The sequence below is a fragment of the Lissotriton vulgaris genome, chromosome 3_1, assembly GCF_964263255.1.
Source record: "Lissotriton vulgaris chromosome 3_1, aLisVul1.2, whole genome shotgun sequence".
Lineage (NCBI taxonomy): Eukaryota > Metazoa > Chordata > Amphibia > Caudata > Salamandridae > Lissotriton > Lissotriton vulgaris.
The window spans coordinates 291,573,268-291,594,874 of record NC_141689.1 but is presented as its reverse complement, the minus strand read 5'-3'; the positions used below and the strand labels follow the sequence as shown (position 1 = coordinate 291,594,874).

At 46.5% G+C, this 21,607-nt stretch overlaps 1 protein-coding gene across 2 annotated transcripts in view; it reads right to left on the bottom strand.

Moving 5' to 3' along the window:
- Window positions 1-20,139, bottom strand: part of MALT1 (MALT1 paracaspase) — a 619,135-nt gene extending 598,996 nt beyond the window's left edge. The window contains exon 1 of one of the 2 annotated variants that reach the window (XM_086960480.1): window positions 19,930-20,139. In XM_086960480.1, coding sequence (XP_086816606.1) covers window positions 19,930-20,081 — 152 coding nt within the window. In that variant the 5' untranslated portion in view covers window positions 20,082-20,139. The remainder of the gene's footprint in view (window positions 1-19,929) is intronic. The other variant, XM_086960479.1, reaches the window with a different exon arrangement.
- Window positions 20,140-21,607: the final 1,468 nt, after the last annotated feature.

Sequence of the window (21,607 nt, the reverse complement as noted above, 5' to 3'; positions counted from 1 at the left end):
TGCTATAACTTGAAGTTGAAACATAAATGACAACGCACCCGCAGGGTAAACTAAAACTAACAAACTAAACTGTTCATTAACAAAAACACCGTTTGCACAACACACTACCCAAATCAATATTATCAACCACACTCTTTCCATGCAAAACCCGTTACCGCAGATCTGGCGCTACTCCTGTCGCTGTCATAGGCGCATCGGCGTTCTCTGGGCGCTCGCCACTCATTAGGCACGGAATAATTAATTAAACGTACCTGGGCAGGCTGGGTCACTGGGTATCCATCTCCCACGCCGAGGAAGCTGCGCGGTAATTACAAGGAGCGGTCCCTCGAAGCTTCTCAGGAGATTCTGCGCGTTGTTCTGGGGCAGTGGAGCATAGCTGTGCAGCCAGGCCTGCCAGACACCTCCTCAACCCGTGACTCCATCAACAATTCACCGTGTGACAGTGTGACTCAATGACTTTGTGCAGCGGATACGTGGTACACACACATTGGCCCCGTCTCCGCGATAAGAGCTGGTAACTGGATCTGCCGCCAGGTTGGGTTACAGCCACTGCTGATCTTTGATTAGGCGGCTGCATTGCAATAGCGGCTAATTACTAACGTTTGGAATAAGAAAGGGCGCAGGGGCGCGCAACAGGAAAACTTACCTTGCCGCCTTCACTGGAGCGGAAATCCCACCCTACGTCCTCAGCCAATCCTGGCACTGGAGCAGCGCCAGCATTGACACAGGGCATGGTTGCTTTCTGCCCGCCTGCCCATTAGGAGAGCGAGGTTTCGCTCTTCTAATGGGCATGCGCAGGCACAAGTGCACATGCGTGGGCAAGGCTGAAAAATATGCCTCCGTCCCCACTCATGCGCACATGTGCTGCTGCCTGCCCCTGACCATGCCTGTCAGTCAACATGACACAGGACCGCCCACCCCCTTCAGACTCTGAAGGGGATGGGCGGTCCTGCATCATGCTGACTGACAGGCATGGTCTCCTCGGCCTCGGCGTCAGTTTGAACTTAAGTAAACTCAGTTTACTAAGGTTCACAGCAGCAGTACACCGAGGGAGCTGCGGATGCGGGGGGGGGGGGGGAACGCCCCAACGGACGCACCGCCACTGCGCAGGACTGGCCAGTAGCTCAAGCTTCAGCATTGTACAAAATTCACGCATGGTGGGATGAGAACACAACTCCTGATGCAGTTGCACACACGCGGCCCCACACGGGGATCCTGGGCGTGTGTGTGCGTCTCTGGCAATGAGCGCTGCGGTATGCGCAGGCAGCGGAGGGGGCATCCCGGCCTTGGGGTCTCACTGCTAGGACGCAATGGAGAGGAAAGACCAACGGGCCTGCAGGCCACGCCGCTGCACCAGCTTAGCAGCGGGGGCCGGAGCAGAGATTTCCGCATTGGAAGGGCACTGCGCGGGCGGGGCTGTTGTCCCTCACCCCTCGAGGAGCGCTGCTCCAGCGAGAGCCGCCAGCCGAAAACGCTCCCGATGGCCGGGGAAGATGCGTGGGCGGGCTAGAGCTGAGCAGCGGAGGCAGGAGGTGTAGCCGCAGATGGAGCCGTCGTCAGGACCCCAGAGGCCGCAGGTGCCGACCAGTGCAAAGCGATGCGGGTGGGCTCCGCGAGGTAACCACAGCTTTTCACACGGCACCAGAGGGAGAAGGGCAACGCAGGAGTGCACAGCGCACTCCCTGTCTGCACCACGCAAGGTAGGCGGGCACGCGTGTGGTGCGACCGGCCTCGTCGCCAATGTAGCACAGCGGGGCCTATCTGATGTTAGGCCGCAACAGCCCATATAATGGACACTAGGAGATGGTTGTTCACTCGTGGTCGGAAGGGACCTCAAGCGGTCCCGGCTCTTTATTTATACCCTTGGGACGAGCCCGCCCGAGGGGTGTAGGGATGCATGTCAAGGTGCAACATTCTAGTGGAGGGCCCGGGTGGCTCTCTACACTCTCCAATGAACAATCCTGTGTTTCCTGTCGCTAAACCCGGCAATACATATCTTATAGCTCTAGATTACAGACATTCAAATTTATACACAAAGACATTTGCTGTCCAAAATGCACATAGTGCCGCAGTAATGAAAAACATTGATATCTCAAATGGATTGTCCTGTCAAAATATAGCTCCTGAAAGCCGGTATCTGAACGCATTCAGTGCGTTGGGGTCTCAACAACAATTATGCCGTCTAGCACAAGGGTATAAAAACAGCCAGGGGGTATTTTCTGCAAGAGTAACAGAGTTACTTCAAAAATTTGAAGAAGAAGCATTGTCCTTTGTGGATGACATTTATCTGACAGACAACTACTTAGAGAGGCACTTGACCAGGGTAAGGACCATTATTATGGGATTTGCCACAAAAGGCTACAAACTCAACTTTAGAAAAAAAATAATAATCGAAAATAGCCTACCTTAATGTCCTATTTGTGGCATATGAGATGTCAAGTGAAGGCAAAAGTCTGGCAGCTAACTTTTTAGAAAAGTGTGCGCCGGTCCAGCCTCCAAAATCTAAAATAAATTACAATCAATACCAGGATTCCTCAATTTAGGCATGACATACATTTTAGATTACACACCAAGGGTAAAACCTTTCTATGACTTAATAAAACCTGACTTTTCAGCCAGACACAAGAACATACTAATATTCTTTGTTTACTCCGGGAACACATGATCACTTCCAAACACTTACAAACACGTGTAAACTTAGTGATCCGAAGGAGAAACTGTACCAATCGCTTACATATCACACCTGTACACAAATGCAGGAATACGTTTCACTTCAACAGAAAAAATCCTGACAGCAGTTCAGACTGCTGTAGCAAGAGAAAGAGCACTGGTTTAGGGGAAACGCATTATTGTCGTAACTCCAGTACCGGCTTTAAAAGCTGTTACAAAAGTCAGCATCCCAAAGGCGAAAGCGTTATATCCGAAATGGATACAATGTGCTACCTCTCTTACTGATACAGATTTGATCCAAGTTTAAAAGTTTAAAAACACAAGCATTCCCGCAATATGAACAAGAAGATCCTCTACCAAATGGAATCTTGCCTCGAGATCAGTATGAATATATTATTTATACTGACGGATCTGCGCAACCGCCTGTAGGAAGTAAGCAGCAATATTTTTCGGCTTGTGCTATCGTTAAAGATCACATGCGTGATGGCAAGTTCCATCCTAGCTGCAACAAAACAAAATCTCTAAGATTCTGCACTGCTCAGTTGGCAGAATTAAAAGCACTTATACTGGGGCTTGTAAATACGGATGGAGAATTTCCCACACTAATCGTGTGTGATTCTTTTTACTGTGTCCAGTCATACAAGGAATACTTACAGAATTGGGAACAAAACTGGTTTAAAGACGCAAAAGGCGGCACAATTAAACACAAAATGTTATGAGAACAGGTAGCGGAAATAAAATCCGAACTACCGAGGACTCACGTGATCCATACACTGAGTCATCAACGTGATGGCATTCACATTGAAGGGAATTCATTGGCTGATGAAGCGGCAAAGGGGGCTGTTCTCATGGCTTCCGTAGCTGCGCTGACTCGTTCAAAAAAAGAGACTAGACTGAGAAATAATGGTAGCTGTCATTGCATCACGCAAAGGCAGCACAGCAGTACCTAAAATATTTCTACTCAAATACTCCTACAAGGTAGATGCACAAAACATTCCATTTGCTCAGATTCCTGGAGTGGGGGATAGAGTAATACCAAAAATGGATCGTAGGCAAGTAGCTGCACATGAGCTGCACATGAGGATTTGGGCTCTGCGCACACAGGCGTTACAGCGACTTTCTTTATTGAAACAGCGCTATTGGTGGCCAGGGTTAACTAAGCAAACTAAAGGCTATGTCTTGAGATGCGACATCTGCCAGCAGATGAAAGGCTCCACCGTTGCACGCCATTACTGAAGTCAGACAAACCACTCGCATGTGTGTACTTGGACCACTGCGGTCCCTTACAAATGGACGGGGCTTACGGTTATATCATGGTAGCAGTGGATTTATGCCCAAGAGTCCTACGGGCATGGCCTCAGCGTTCTGCTGATGCTCAGACGGTTAAATATATTTTGCGGGTCTTTATCAGTACATACACAGTTAGCATGTTACTCTCTGACCGCGGCCCTGTGTTTAGCTCTACGGCTTACAAAGAGGCCATTAAAGGAATGGGTGCATTATTGCAGTTCTCATCTCTGTACCATCCCGAGGGAAATTCGGTTGTGGAGAGAAAAAAACGGGACTTAAATCTTTAACGGCGAAGGTATTAGGCAAGGGCGGTAGTTGGGTCACACACCTATAAGGGGTATAGCGGGCATTCAACAACCAGCCAAAAAGTTCTCTAGGGGGTGTCCCTCCATATGCAGTGGCGTCACTAGTGGGGTGCGGGGGGTGCAGACCGCACCGGGTGACACCCTCACATGGGGTGACACCATCTGGTTACGCTGCGCATGTAACACAGTGACAGCTCTGCAGCCTTGCCTCTGTCCTGCTTGTATAAAGTATTCCTGGGCGCGGCCTAATTTTCTGACAGTGATCTGTGTCAGTAGAGGCCGTGTCCAATTGCTGTTTTCGCTTTGCAGGACGTTACGTAATGTTACGCTGCCGCTTCCTGCGGTGGCGGGAGTGAGGCTACAGGTTTGGAACTGGAAGCCTGGTTGGGCAATTGCAACTGTGAAGGCCGCGGTGATAGAATCAACGCGACCGCGGCTGGAGCTTAGGCACACGCTACAGTACTGCAGCTGAGCCTTGAATGCAGCGGGCTGAGGGAGTCCAGTAGATAGTTGAGGCCTGAAGGACTCACTATGTAAGCGTGGGGCGGCCCGGCCTTAAACCGCATTTCCCGTCTGCCGTTCACCTCCTGTGGCTATAGCAGGTAAAATGTGAGTTATGTTGCGCGGCTCGCTGTAACGCACTTTATTTAAATCATGCGACGTTAGCAATGGCTCTTGTGCATGCGTGTGTGAGCGCCTCGCACCCTTGTCCCCGGAATAAATAAGCAGACCTGGGCTCTCTGACGCGACGCCTGTAAGTCCACTCAAGTTTTTTGGCTCATTAAGGCAACTCACCTGGGCCGCTGGCTACATCGGTGCCCCGCCGGCTACACCGGTGCTTGGAACGTAGCGGCGCGCTGACTGGACCGTGGACCTCTTCTGCTTTGGGTAAGAGTTTGTTGGAGCCTCGCACATGATTGTTAGGGCGGCCTAGTCGTGAAGGGCACTACGTTATTGCCCTTCCATTTGTGGTGCTTTGAAGCAAACTTACGAGTTTTTCATTGCTCATATAGGTGTTATTTATGATATTTGTGTTTCCCTCGTCTTCATTGATTTTGCTTGTGAAAGGTGTCACTCCTATTTGTGGTAATGTCACTCATAAGTACACTAAAAATCTGAAAATGTCACACGTAGCAAACTAAAACCTTGGCAGCTATGCTTTGCTTTATCATCAGGTTTAACCCTGGGTGGAGAAGGCGACGAGGAAAGGGTTAAAAGACCAGCAGGTGGGGGAGGGGGCTGCAGGCGGAGGGGGAGGGATGGTGCAGGCGGAGGGGGAGGGATGGTGCAGGCAGAGAGGGAGATGGCGCAGGCAGAGGGTGAGATGTTGCAGGCGGAGGGGAGATGGTGCAGGAAGAGGGTCAGATGGTGCAGGCAGAGGGAGAGATGATGCAGGCAGGGGGTGAGATGGTGCAGGCAGGGGGTGAGATGGTGCAGGCAGGGGGTGAGATGGTGCAGGCAGGGGGTGAGATGGTGCCGACAGAGAAAGAATGGTGCCGGCAGAGGGGGAGATGGTGCAGGCAGAGGGGGAGATGGTGCAGGCAGAGGGGGAGATGGTGCAGGCAGAGGGGGAGATGGTGCAGGCAGAGGGGGAGATGGTGCAGGCAGAGGGGGAGATGGTGCAGGCAGAGGGGGAGATGGTGCAGGCAGAGGGGGAGATGGTGCAGGCAGAGGGGGAGATGGTGCAGGCAGAGGGGGAGGTGGTGCAGGCAGAGGGGGAGGTGGTGCAGGCAGAGGGGGAGGTGGTGCAGGCAGAGGGGGAGATGGTGCAGGCAGAGGGGGAGATGGTGCAGGCAGAGGGGGAGATGGTGCAGGCAGAGGGGGAGATGGTGCAGGCAGAGGGGGGAGATGGTGCAGACAGAGGTAGAGATGGTGCAGGCAGGGGGTGAGATGGTGCAGACAGAGGAAGAGATGGTGCAGACAGAGGAAGAGATGGTGCAGACAGAGGAAGAGATGGTGCAGACAGAGGAAGAGATGGTGCAGACAGAGGAAGAGATGGTGCAGACAGAGGAAGAGATGGTGCAGACAGAGGAAGAGATGGTGCAGACAGAGGGGAGATGGTGCAGACAGAGGGGAGATGGTGCAGACAGAGGGGAGATGGTGCAGACAGAGGGGAGATGGTGCAGACAGAGGGGAGATGGTGCAGACAGAGGGGGAAATGGTGCAGGCAGAGGGGGAAATGGTGCAGGCAGAGGGGGAGATGGTGCAGGCAGAGGGGGAGATGGTGCAGGCAGAGGGGGAGATGGTGCAGGCAGAGGGGGAGATGGTGCAGGCAGAGGGGGAGATGGTGCAGGCAGAGGGGGAGATGGTGCAGGCAGAGGGGGAGATGGTGCAGGCAGAGGGGGAGATGGTGCAGGCAGAGGGGGAGATGGTGCAAGCAGAGGGGGGGATGGTGCAAGCAGAGGGGGGAGATGGTGCAGGCAGAGGGGGGAGATGGTGCAGGCAGAGGGGGGAGATGGTGCAGGCAGAGGGGAGAGATGGTGCAGGCAGAGGGGAGAGATGGTGCAGGCAGAGGGGAGAGATGGTGCAGGCAGAGGGGAGAGATGGTGCGGACAGAGGGAGAGATGGTGCGGACAGAGGGAGAGATGGTGCGGACAGAGGGAGAGATGGTGCAGGCGGGATGAAATGGTGCAGGCAGAGGGGAGATGGTCCATCCGGTAAGTTGTGAGGGGGTGACACCATGAGTTACCCGCACCGGGTGACACCAAGCCTAGTGACGCCACTGTCCATATGAGGTCCTCTTTGGGACACACATGTGGGTACCTGATCAGGATTGTGAAGGCGCAGTGGCGGATGAAAATTGCAGATAAGAATTTTGACCTTTTTACAGAAAACATGTACCAATCCTTGCAGTACAGAACTGTGCTACTCCCGCCTCTTGCCGGAAAAAAGGAGAAAAGATTGGTCTCAATTGACTTAATCAAACCACACTATGTGGCCGATACTAAACAGTAGGCCTAGTGGACTCCACTGTAGCAGACACCCTCCTTTAGCTACAATCCAAGAAGTTCAAACAGAAAGACTCATCACGTTTGAAGAGCCACCTGTAAGGAATGAAGGACTAAGCAACAATGCTATGGAACTTGTTCCACTCGAAACAGACATTCAAATTCAAAATGAAAATCAGAATAATTCACAAGTTGCAATTAGACCAAATACAGACATCTACATCAACATGCCTCGTCAAGAGGAAAATAACATTTCAACTAATCCCGATGCAATTCCTACAATTGATAAAACAGCTTCAGGCTATTTCATTAACTTTGAAACGTTTTCCTTGGTTCCTAGCAAGCCGGAAACTATGCCAGCCAAAACACCATTCAAGCAAGAATTTTTTCTCTTTCTTCAAAAGACATACCTGGTATCACCTTGGATTGAACTCTGGGTAATTTCTGGGGTATTGTTTTTTCTTTTCTGGCTAAGCTTAGTATGGACTTTTAGTACGCTTATCAATGGACACTTTCTTCAACAAGGTTCAACAGCCCAAAAGGTCAACATCCTACTGAAGCCACATCCATCATCACATCTGTAAACAAAGACTTGTCATCAGTGAACATAACAGCTGTTCCTATACCCGATGGTATAGTATGGGACAAGGTTGATTTCAACATATTCGGACTGGCTGAACTTTTTTTAATTAATCATGTATTTTAAATCTCATTAAGCGATTTCATTACCTCCAGTAAATTTTACGATGATTGGGACACTGAAACTGTAAATAACATGTCTGATTTAGAGAAAATTGCTGCATTTTCTAATAATGAAATGTTAGAGGGTTCTTCAGACTATGACAAATTGTACTGTTATCAACATTCTGGTCATCATTTCTTGCACAAATCCATTTCACCTAGGAGTCTATTTGAGTACAATCAGTGGGAACGTTGCCCAACACCACCAAAAGTAGTTCACAAATGTTTCACAGAAATTTGCATACTTTTCAGGATTTAACACCACAGACCCAGCCTCATTTTATTATAAGGTTGCACCAAAATCAGCACTGAAATCAGCACTGAAAATTATGTTGACAAACACCAAACAGATTTACTCTGCTTCCTTTATGGCCCAATTGTCTGAACAGGGTTTCAACCTATGGAAAGACGAAATGGACTCAAAATCGATTTGGAGTTCCAGAAGCTGGCAAGTTCAGGGTACAGAGGCACTATTTAGAGCTTGCCTCATTCCACAGCAGAAGATCTTTTTAAATGATACTGTGCAACAGATATCCTATCTTGAAACAGCCAAGATAAAGGACCAGAACACTCCATAGTTTCCTACACCATCACATGGGTGGCAGAATTCTTCTTTAAAGGAAAGGGCAAAAATTGATGATGTACTGAAGTACAATAGATCAGACCCAAATTGGAGGGAGTGGGTGGTTTGGCCCTTAGACAAGAACACATGTCATAAATGGTTCCTGCACATCACCAAGGGACTCCGTATGCATAGGCCAGATCCACCATATGTACAGAGAGAACATCCAGGGGTAGTGACATTCCACAGTGTTGGGAAGTTGTGCCTAGAATGGCTAGAAACCTCAACACTTGCAGAAGTGAAACAACACTTATCTTTACTCTCACAAGACATGGATCTTAGGGACTTTTTACTAGGACCTAGGAAACAACGTCAAAAAAGTTTCATATATGCAGGCATTTATGCTGCCTATAATGAAATCTGGAAGATTTCCCAACAGGAAGCCGCAGAGAGAATACGGGAAATAAACAGTATAAACTTAGAAAAAGCTTTAGCTGAGGTGGATAATGGGTTAACAACTTTGACCTCCAGAGTATATTCATTGGGCAACATTGTATCTTCTGCTATTGACATACTGGAGCAGGATTTAGCCATATTACAACATGGCCAATCACAGTTATGTTCTAATATGTCATTGAGCTGGACGCTACAATCTTTGCATGCAGGCTTTGTGCCTTGGCGTTTTATAAACAGTACATCTCTGTTTTCAGAATACAATCTAACTGATACACAGATACAAATGACACAAAGGGAGCTAAATATACAATGCTGCAAAAGCTGGCCAGGCTTCCATTCACAGTGGCTGAGTTACCATCCACAGCTAATCCATGGTCAAATTACTCTCCCGATTGCTACCTTTCAATTTCACTATTGCCTTGAACAAAGGCAGGCAAATATGAAAAATTGGGTAAAGAATACATTAGGAAATCCTGGCATTTACCATATAGATTTCGATGCAGGAGTGGGGGATCAAGAAGTATTTCTTAGTGGTACTAACTTCAAGAGCGCTTTAAGCGGTTCTCTCATGTGCCAAGATATCGTTTTGCACGCGGCTGTAATGGTTCAGTTTCAAATCTGTCTTGCCACATGAAAGGAACTCCAGCTGCTGTGATCATGCCAGTGTTAGAATTACTTTCAAATGGGAGTTAATTGATGCTGAGCGATCAAGGTTGTTGTGGGATGCTCCCGGGCATTACCTATCTGGTCACCGTGAACACTAGGGTTACTTGCTGTTTGAAAGTATGGTTTCCTTCGAAATACAGTCAGGGAAGCACAAGTATGGCCTTCACTGAATGTTTCTTTTATACAGTTTGATGCTTTGAGCAGAATGAAAGCCATGCTTTTACAGTAAACTGTGCCAATGTCCACGGAACGAGAAACCTTTGAACTTCAAGTTGCGAGGACCTCAACAAAGATACAGGCGCTAATCCGTACAAACTGCCCCCAACATTTCGTAGAAATGGTGGGTCGTATCGTAAATACGTCAGATACGAGGGGTATTGTACACCTATTTAAAACCATAGGGTCGGAATTCCTTAACACCTTGCAGACAATCCTTGGAGTTGTTCCTAACTTTATACACTCCGTATTCTGAAGCATTTTCGGGGGTCTACCTCTGATTCTGCTTGCTGTTGCTGGAATCCTAATAGTTGTTTACCTGCTTCACAATGGATGGACCATCAGCCAGCAAAAGCTGTCCTGGAAAGATAATACTGTGAGCGCATGGTACAACATCTGAGTGCCCCTCGCCTTTGAGAAGTAAGTGGTTCTTGGTTCCTGTCATTCAGACCAGTCTACGAAGACTGCATCGTATCAGTTTTCTGATGCCTGTTCTGCAGAGGAGAATGTGAGTTAGACATCTGTCATCTCTAACGGAAACGTCAGCAGACTTAGACTCCAGGCTGGAACCACTGCGGTCCCATGCTCGATTCTGTCCCCAGCGTATTCCCATCTTAACGCATGCATTCCTCAAGGATCCGCAGGTGCCCGTGACCGAGTTGGATCTCAGCTCCACCCTTGGCACAGAGGTATAGAATACAGCACTGGCTGCCTCACCAACTGTTGGTAGCACTGAGGAGTTTTGTCTATGCACACTTGACGTGCTATGCGAGGTACTACAATATTTGTCCCCTACGACAGCAGGCAACAACAATATGTCTCCTAGCCAGGACATGTAATCAGAATCTGGCTCACTGTGTGCTGGGAACAAATTCAGTTTTTTCTTTCCCCTTCTTTTTCTCAAAATAGCTTTTTTTCAAAATGGACACTTACTATACCAAAGCATGGCCTAAGTACGCTTACAGTAGTTCAACTTGTGTGATTGAACTCATTTAGAACTGTGATTTGCAGAACTTTACTATAAATGTCATACTTTCACAAGAAACATTTATTTCCTTCTTTTAAACGGTTTTTCAATTAAATGTTAAAGTTTTTAGAAACATTTTATATGACTGCTTGATAATTTTATGCACTGACACCAATATAAATGTATATCTCAAATGTGTATTATCATTGTTAAGTATAAGGTGTAGTGGGGGTTTATTTCATATTGGTACCCTGATATAGGTCTACGGAACATCGTACACTTCCCCTCTATCGTCTGCCCGTAATTTCATATGAACGAGCCTTATAAGGACGAAACTCCAAATAAAGACAGACTGCCTTGTATGGGCATAACGCCTTATAAGGACTGTAGCCTTTTATAGACTAAACCCTTCACCTAGTTCCATGCCGAGGGTGGGTTTTTCCCAATCGATATTGCTAAGACGTCATCCTTAGCACATATGAATGATTTAGGAGTACACTCTACAGGAGGTCCGCCTCTTCCATCGACGCACAAGGTTTAATCCCCGACGTCATCCTCATATTAAACAAAGGGGAACACACGCACAGACTGTACAAATACAGCACCTCTTGCTATTAGTAAGCAGGAGGGAACAGAGACTTAAAGGCCGACAGGCTGACCAGAGATGCTGCAGCTCCGACATGCCATTGCTCCAGCTGACAGTGGTTTGACGATCCCTTGCGGTGTGTCAAACTCAAGTCCAGGACGAGGTCCCATACTCACTAGTCAGGTATGGGGGTTTGACTAAATCCTAGTGGGGTTCTAGATTCTTAGACTTAGGGACTTAGGCTCTTTCGCACCTACTCACATGCTAGGTACACTTAGGTACATCTAGACAGGCACCTTAGGAGTACGCATTTTATTTTATAAATGCATTTCATTTTCATGTTCATGACTATTGCAAAATGGTAGAACAATACTATTTCTTTCTATTCACTGTACTGCTGGTTCTATATCTTTGCTAATGTATTCCAGTTTTAGCAGAGCACTTATTTTATATGAGAAGAACTACGGTACAATAAATTCTTATTGTAAACACGCTCTAATGTTTCTTCTGTGTATCTCCGAGAGCAAAACAAGCAAGCACGAGTGACTGGGTGAAAAGTAGTATATTGTTTCCACGAGTCTGAGGTTATTATGTTCTGAACTTGCACAAACAAATCTCTCTGATAACAGTAGATACTAGTAGCACTGCGAGCCAGCTAATGATAAAACATAGGCTGACATATTCTTTGGGTGAGTACAGACTCAGTTTGCCACCAAGCCCACAGTATATGTTATCTGTAAACAGCTTAGGTCCTGCATGAAAGGGTACTACCGGAACTACACTACAGAGGTCTCAGACAACCTTAGAAAGCTGTCCAAGTGGTAGCTGTAGAGAGCAGCCTTCAGGCTTAGTCTTGAAAAAGTGTAAAGCAGCTTGTTTTACCAGAATGCAATCTTGCAGTATAGATTAAAAGAAAAGAGAACCGCACCGTAGTTATAAAAATATGTATTTATTATATAACACTATCTAGTACGTTACAGTATCTCCCACATGGAGATAGACACAAAGCACACAATACTTTACCAAAGAAATCTCAGTAAATAGCACTAATACACAGTGGGTGGGGGGGGAAGAACCATATACTAAGAAAGTGGTATAAGAACCACGACAAAAAACAAACGTATTGGTGAGGGTCCAAAAAAAAAATGTCATGAGCAATGTCAATAGCTCTACCTTTAATAATGCCGAGACCATTGCATTGTAAATGCTTGTTCTTCTTTGTGGTTCTTTGTGTTTATTGTTTGGGCGCAACTTTTTCCAAAGTGCATTGGAGGAGACTGAGTAAGACCTGAAATCATACAGGTGATATCTTTTTATTATTATTGCAGTAGCTATTACATCATGGTCCTAAAGAAAGCAGTGGCGTACTTCTAGCGACATATGCTGAAACATGTCGACCCTACCTGCACAGAGATATTTTGTTAAATCTGTTAGTTCATTATATTGTTTTTAACGTTGGAAGAACTGAGAGAAACTATTAAAATTGTCTACCTCTACTCAATTCTATCCAATTTTATAACATTTCACAATTTTTCACTATACACTTATGCACTGCAATTCAGTTACCCCGATGTACTGATTTTTTCGGCACCCCCCACTGGAAAGACATTTTTTCATTTTGAGTTGAATGTCCATCACAATAACATCTAGTGATGGACTGCACTATCTCCTGGGTTACGGAGAGCCCAAATGATGACTAGGGTGGTGCCGAGTGGGAACTGATGGGTACTTTTTTCCAACTCAAGGAATTTAGTGCTTTCTGTTGCGCATTTTGCACCAGTAGTTTTTCTTGGTTTTCTTAAGTTGTGCCACACATTTGTATACACAGTTGAACCCCTATTTTTCTTGACCCACAGACACTTCTTTGTTGTTAATAAGAACCACGACTCCAGTCAGGACAATGTTGAAAGGCTGTACAATTGCTGGGGTCCCAAGGAACGACCTAAGGTGAGTAGACAGGGACCCCACAGAGTGTGTGGGCAGTATGTGAACACGAGAGAGTGCTCCATACAAGTCCATGTGTAAGTTGCGGTTGGAACTTTAGAGATTAAAGGACGCTTCCCAGTAGACCCTGAAGAAACCCTGTGGAAGACAGAAGGTTGGAGAGCCACCCCACCTGTGGATACCATGGTACCCTAGTCACCTATCCCAAGAAAGCTGGGTACATAGGTGTGAAGTGGTGTTGGAAACCGTCAAACCCAATGGAGGACTTGAGGAAAGTGCCGCTACTGGAAGAGGAGAAAGTGTCTGGAGGAATCCAAACTTGGAATCTTGATGAGAGTACCTGAAAGCAGGCGGGGAGGGGACAGAGTCCTGGTCACTTGGGAGTGACCAGGGGCTCGGTAGACGAATGCAGACGTATGTTGGGAGCTTCAGGAAGAAGGTCGATGACCTTGCCTCTGCAGCTGTAGGGACCAGGCAATGAAGAGGATGAACAGGAGCTGGACACGAACTGTCCCACGAAGATTGTCGAGAGCTGAGCGGTCAGTGTCCGGCGGGAGCACCAACAAGCCTTGGCAAAAACAACCCACACAGGAGAGTGTGCAGTTCAGACCAGCAAAGTCCAGGAGACTCGCCACAAGTAGGGGAGTCAGGGCAAACCCCAAGACATCAGGAGAGCCCTGGAAATCAAAAGATGACCCTCAAATGGACCCACAGGCCAACGGCACAGGAGTCACAAGAGGACCTAGAGTAGCTCACCAGAAGAGGCAGGTCACGATGCGGTGTGGCCGAAGATTCTGGCCACAGGAGGTGCTCGGGTTGGGAATACTTGGAGCCCGGAGATCTTCTTGAAAAGATATCAACAATCCTCTGCCACTGCAAAGATGACAAGGTACCCAGGGGTTCGTATTTTGCAACCCCCACTTGAGCTGCTGGCCTCAAACTTGGTCAGAGAGGAGAGCAGGCCTCGCGGGCTGAGGAAAACCACCACCTGAGTTGCAGAGCCCACTGGGTCCGAAGGAGCTCAGGATCTGCAGACCGGACATCTTCGTTACGTGACATGCGAATGCAGGGGAGTGACTTCTTCACTCCAAGGGAGATTACTTTGGTTGAACAATGAGGTGATATTTTATTAAGAGAGAACCAAATACTCTAAACTTTCAGCAAAAGCTGCACACACCAACGTTTTTGGTTTTACCTACTATCATTGTTGGTTTCTTAATATCTGGTATCACAAGCATCAGTAAAATTCTGAACATCACGTTCACTCGGGGTGGACTTTTAATATGATTTAATTTTTTATATAAGATGTATATATGAGTAATTGTCTGTTCTCTCTTTTTTGTATCTTTGTGTTCTCTCTCTGATGTTCCTATTACTTTCCTTTTATGTCATTTCTTTTTTACCTTACACAGTATGGGTTATGATTAATCATTTGTCTCCTTGGATAATTAATGTATTTATCTGTGAATGCATATGTTACTTTTGTTGATTATTGTATATATGATAATGTACAGCCTTAAGAAAGCCCCAGGCTTGCACAGAGAGGCTGTTTCACCTTAAATGGAGGATCATCAATCTACTTTAACGTACATTCCAAATAAATGTCCTCATCAATGTGACAATGATTTAAGACTTTGTATAGAAAAAAAAAAGAAAATTTCATATTGTTTTAACTTGTCTACCTACACTGTTCGCTTTGCCACTCAGTCTGTGCCGGGGGCAAATAGAGAAGCCATCTGTATGCCAGATAAAGACTTTCTTCTGCGTTGGTCATGGAGACCTCAATAACCTGCAATGCACCCACTACTGACTACTGCTATGCCTTCAACATTGTGTTTATTCACCCTCTGGGGTGCTATAATCTTATCCGTTTAGACATTGTACTGTTCCCATATTATTGTTTCTTGATTGTTATTACTCTGTATACTCTTGTATGATTGATACCCTATTTTTGCAACTCACTGTCTACGGAATCTCATATTGATTTAAGAGTCTTGTTTATCCTACCTACTGTTTCTGTAAAGCGCTCTGATATCTGCAAAGATCTTGTTCGCGCTATATAAAACTTTAAATAAATAAATAAATAAATAAATTTGCATAAAGACAAGTAATGGACAACCTGCTGAACAATGCAAGCAGTCACCTCCAGTCACGTTTAATCTATTGTTTTTTGCTCACGACGCCACCCCAGTTATGACCCAGCCATATGCAAATAAGTCTTGAACCTGCTCCTCATGGGAACATTCCAGTCCGACTACCAAACCGGAAACAAGCATCCTGGGACTGGTATCTGGGTAGAACCCATATGCATGCCTTTAGAATGGATGCCAGCATATAAATAAAAACCTTGCCCACATGTCAGGAGTGGTTCTTAGCACTAATTTACTTGTCTGGATTTGTATAGGCAGTCAAAAAATTCATAGTATACAAGTACCTCCCTCATCTTATTTTAAAATAAAATAAAAAAAACAAGCATTTGCAATGCAATAGGTCTCGCATTAGGAAAGTTTGATCTATTGGTATTGTAAATGACAAATATTTTATATATGTGTTGGTTTTGAAAATAGCGTAATTAATAGCTTTGTCATTTACAAAGCCAATATTTTTAACTTTCACAAACGTGACACCTATAGCATTTGTAATGCAATATGTGTTGTATTTACATGACTTAGATGTATTGTTACAAATAACAATGGCTTTTAATTTTTTTTGATAATTAATACTTAAATTAAAGGAATTGTAATTTCTAATGGCAATAGCTTAAACTTATGTAAATAACTTGTGAAAATTATGTTCAATTTATTTTATTGTGACGAAAATCCAAGAACAGAAGTGAAATATTAACATCTTTTTGTGACATTTGTAATAAAGCTTGAAACATTGAGAGAACATATTTGAACCAGTTATTGTTGAGTGGTTGCACAGATTGATGTTGTGGTGGCGACGAGTGATGCTGTGGCGTTCAGTGATGCTGTGGTAGCGCATAGTGATGTTGTTTCCCCCCCCCCCCCCCCCGAGTGATGCTGTGGTGGTGCGATAAATAGATAGAGGGAGGGCAACCGGTAGAGTGAGTGAGGGCGGGAGAGACAGAGAGTGAGGGCGGGAGAGACAGAGAGTGAGGGCGGGAGAGACAGAGAGTGAGGGCGGGAGAGACAGAGAGTGAGGGCGGGAGAGACAGAGAGTGAGGGCGGGAGAGACAGAGAGTGAGGGCGGGAGAGACAGAGAGTGAGGGCGGGAGAGACAGAGAGTGAGGGCGGGAGAGACAGAGAGTGAGGGCGGGAGAGACAGAGTGTGAGGGCGGGAGAGACAGAGTGTGAGGGCGGGAGAGACAGAGTGTGAGGGCGGGAGAGACAGAGTGTGAGGGCGGGAGAGAGAGTGTGAGGGCGGTAGAGTGGTGGCATGAGGGCGGTAGAGTGGTGGCATGAGGGCGGTAGAGTGGTGGCATGAGGGCGGTAGAGTGAGGGCGGTAGAGTGAGGGCGGTAGAGTGAGGGCGGTAGAGTGAGGGCGGTAGAGTGAGGGCGGTAGAGAGGGCGGTAGAGAGGGCGGTAGAGAGGGCGGTAGAGAGGGCGGTAGAGAGGTAGAGTGAGGTCGGTAGAGTGGTAGAGTGAGGGCAGTAGAGTGACGGCGGGAGAGTGAGGGAAGTAGAGTGAGGGCGCGAGAGTGAGGGCAGTAGAGTGAGGGCGCGAGAGAGAGGGCATTAGAGTGGTAGAGTGAGGGCGCGAGAGTGAGGACAGTAGAGTAGTAGAGTGAGGGCGGTAGAGTGGCAGAGTAAGGGCGATAGAGTGGTAGAGTGAAGGCGATAGAGTGGTAGAGTGAAGGCGATAGAGTGGTAGAGCGAAGGCAGTAGAGTGGTAGAGCGAGGGCGGTAGAGTGATGGCGGTAGAGTGGTAGAGTGAAGGTGGTAGAGTGAGGGCGGTAGAGTGGTAGAGTGAGGGTGGTAGAGTGAGGGCGGTAGAGTGGTAGAGTGAGGGCGGTAGAGTGGTAGAGTGAGGGCGGTAGAGTGGTAGAGTGAGGGCGGTAGAGTGAGGGCGGTAGAGAGAGGGCGGTAGAGAGAGGGCGGTAGAGAGAGGGCGGTAGAGAGAGGGCGGTAGAGTGGTAGAGTGAGGGCGGTAGAATGAGGGCGGTAGAGTGGTAGGAGCATTACATCTGCAGCCTAACAGATGAAGACGTGCTGAATCCATTAGGAACAGTGTCAGAAAAACAACATTTTAGACAGCTAGGGATTAGTTACAACGACTATCAGTCCTATGGTCAGGGTGGTGGTGGTGGGGGTGATGGTTATACGGACTATTAAATGGTTTACTTGTTTTACTGTATTAAGCCTTAAATTCAATCCTGGTTGTGTGCTATGGCTCCCCGAGTGATAGCAAACTGGCAGATTGCTCTGGGATGGAAGTAATAGAAAATTATTATGCGTTAATGTGGAAGAGGCAGCAGTGGGAAGGGCCGGCAGAGTCTTTCCACTTCAACGTGAGGACGTTTGTAAACAACAGAGGAGGCTGTTGATGCTTTGTTTCTTGAGAAATAAAGCTGGTTCCTTTAAAACCAAAAAAAAGCATGCATTCTTTCAAACACAATAGTATGATTCTCAGTGGTGTGTTCGATCCTCCTCCCCTAAAACCTAAAGGGCAGACAGGGGTAATCTTTATGGGAAAGCAAGTGGTCACAGATACAGCCCAGATGGGTTGGCTGCCCTGTGCTATTGTTAAACTGTTAATGGAGAAGAAATCTAGAGTCCAAGCCTAACCACCGCCCTTCTCACAGAAATAGCATGTTTTACGTAATTTCCAACTCACGTGGATAGCAGAAATACATATTTGAAAGGTTGCTTCTGCAATAAAAAACTATTTGTTTCCCACTCAGCCACGTCAAAATATGCAAACAAGTCCCCTAAAAAAAAAAAAACCTTCAGCATAGATAACTAGGTTTTACTGAGACGTTTAGGAAACCATAGAATGGCAGAGGAAAGGCAGCCCTGGGCAACCATGCCAGCATTCCGATTCACGAGCAGATGGTCCTGTTTATGACCTGTGGAGCGCGTGAAGTGGCTGGTGGAAAATGGAATCAGAGCCCCCGCGGTCACTTTAATGTTCTTGTCTTGCTTTGTGGGAGGAGTAGGGGGAGCGAATTCCTGTGCACGCGCCAGGCTCACATGAACTGTACGCAATCCGCAGTTGGGTAGACTTTTCGGAAGCCTTACTATAAATCTCGCCTACCATCCCTACGGGATGGAATAGACAAGACCTAAAAAGGACCATTACTACATAAAAGCACTGTACCTTTACTAAGAGGTGCAAGAACTGCATTAACAACTGTTTTTGTTCAAGTTCATATTTCCAAAATCGTTTTGATACACAGCAAAATAACGTAAGTGTTTATTTACTAGTGTAATCACCTTAGCAACGCATCAAGCACATACTCGAATAACCTTTTTTTAAATAAAGAACAGTGCAATAAGAAACAGATCTAAATAGTTTAGTATATTTTGTTTCGATCCAGTTTCATTTTTCAAACTCGTAATGTATTTCTCCAACTGCTAATTACATTGCTAGTAAGATTCCCCCAAGAAATAATGCTCTGCGCTGGAATGTGCGGTGATCTGAAAGGCACAGCCCTGCAGGGCCAATTCAGACAGCCTTCCTCCTCATGTCGGTCACCCGAATACCATTAAACCGGCTAAAAATAACAACTGTTACTTTTACTTATAGCAAAGAAGCGCTGTATGGAAAACACGTCGTCATTATGCACAAATATAAGCAGGACAGTATTGCCCTGGTTTAAAAGATCTGCTCTATTTATTTCAATATTGCACAGTATATGTTATTTGACTCTATGGGGTGGACAAGAAAACTTGTACAGGCCGTCTAAGAAGGTCAGTATCCGAGAAAGTTACAGCGAACTTGAGAGGAGGCGCCAGTCCTCCACCGCCTAAAATACTGCAATTCGGGCAACCTGCATTAACGACACAACGCAAACCGAAAGCAAGTGTGCGCAGATCTGCTTTCGAAATGGAAGAGGGTTGTTGTGACTTCTCCTGAAGCCCAACACTCAATCCATTTAGCGTTAAATATAAACAGGTTTTCAACTCCAATCATCTAAAATTGTGTGCGATTAATGTGCCATGATAAGACATCTTTCCAAATGTTAACAACTCCTATGTGATGGATCAAAATCATTCAGTAAGAATAAACTGTTCGAAAAGCATTGCAACCCAGATGCACGAAGACTACCACACAAAAATATGCGCGCCCACAAACTTTTTATCAAGTTCTTTTACTATTTCGAACCCGGTTTAACGCCCGGGGTGGACACCGTCCGGCTCACGATTTGCTTCTGCTGTTCTCGTTTTATGGAAGCCTGCAGGTGCTGTCAGCTAGGGGCTGGCGACCGAGGCTAGGTGTGTTAACACCACAACGCACAAGTGCCCTGCAGCGGAAGCCCTCTGTGCTCGGCGCGGGCGGGTGCGGGGATCGGCGTCTGTGGGTTTCCGTTTGAAGTTCGAAGCGCTACCTGCGTGTCTTGAAGTAGGACAGGATGTCACTCTGTGCGCGCGAGAGGAGGGTTATGGAATCTTTACCTCAGCTTGCCCCGTCCTCCGGCCCCCATCAGCTCGGCCATCTGCCTCCAGCCCCTGTCGCCGCTGTGGTCCAGCAGCTCGGCCACCTTCCTGCGCAGGGGCTCGCTCACCTGGTTGATGTTCAGGGAGCGGAGCAGCGGCGCGTCGGACATCTCTGCGGGAGGCGCAGGTACAGCGCCGGCCAGCGCGCTTCCTGCTTCGGAGGAGGCGCCTCCCAGGGCAGGCCCACGGCGGGGCGGAGACGGGCTGCGTCGGACGCGTACAGACGTGGGTCTAGGTAAGTGAGGTAATGAAGCAGTGGAGGTGAGCAGCGGTGGCGTCTCTAGAAGAGAATTTTAGGGAGGGAGCGCCCATTGGGGCAGGGATAAAACTAGCTGAGCCACCAATAAAGGTATATCATTATATACACACCCACATATTTAAACGATATCTGACAATGTATGTATGCATATATATCAATGCATGAGTGTCTAGTTATGAAGATATACACACATACATGTAAAGCAAGATTAAAACATTTTAAGCAAACAGCAGTCTTGCAATGAAAAGTGGCTGGGCAGATTAATGAGTGTGCCAAGGTGCAGTGACTTTTTAGGTTTCACCTGCACAGCATAAGTGAAATCTCCTGTATTTAATGTGTCTTAAAAGGGGGGTCCTCTAGTTCCCATTGCCAAATGACTGTGTTCATGCACTTGTGTGTGGAACATTTCTTTTTGTTAACTTCCCCTGGCTGCACCCATTTTTTCCATACTTTACCGGTTATCATGCTGTCTGTTGCATTCCTTTTCTTGTGAGTACGAGTCAATGACTATTGACTAACAAGTGGCCACCTGCACACACTACCTCTAGGACCCTTCTAGTGATGCTCTTTCTACCTAATGACATAAGATATCGGAATTTACTTTGACCGAGGCGATTTGTGCCCCTAAGGACATTATTGGACAAGTTAATTCTCATTATTTGCGATTGGCTGACTATCTGAGGAACACATATCCACTTTGTTCCAGGCAAACGTTGCACTTCAGGACGTCACTTGTTTAAACATTTTACTTTTCAACGCTGATATTTTGAATATTCAATAGCCCTGATGAAGTTCCCTTGTGGCACTACAGGGAACGAAACACGTTGGCTGTGTGACGTTTTTAAGGATTGACTCATCAAAAGAAGCACTTTTTGGAACTACTCCTCACGTGTCTAACTTTGCTACGAGTGCACCTTCCATCTTTTTTTGTTAAAGTGCACCCATTTTTTTCCATACTTCTACTAAAGCTGTTCAGCCCCATTCACTGTCAAGATCCAATCTTTTCCCACAGAAATGGCAGATAGCTTCTAATAGTATGCTGGAATGCTTGCTTTTTATTATTTAGTTATGTAAAGCAGATGCTTTAGCCTTAGAACATTTTTGGCATTTGCTATTCATGCCTCAGTACCTTTCCTTGCACTCTGCAGGCATTATCAGATTGATTTATCCCAACTTAATCTATTTGGTCATTATTATGACATTCTAAATGCTGTAATAAACATTGCATGCTAAAAGTAAAGTTAATATACAAGAGCTATGCCATATTTTACTACTAAATAGGAAGCCAAAAGTGGAGTTACCTTGCAGAGAACAGGGTCATGATTTGAATGGTGCAGCAGTGGCACAGGGCCTAAAAGTTGTCATAACTCCACTAAA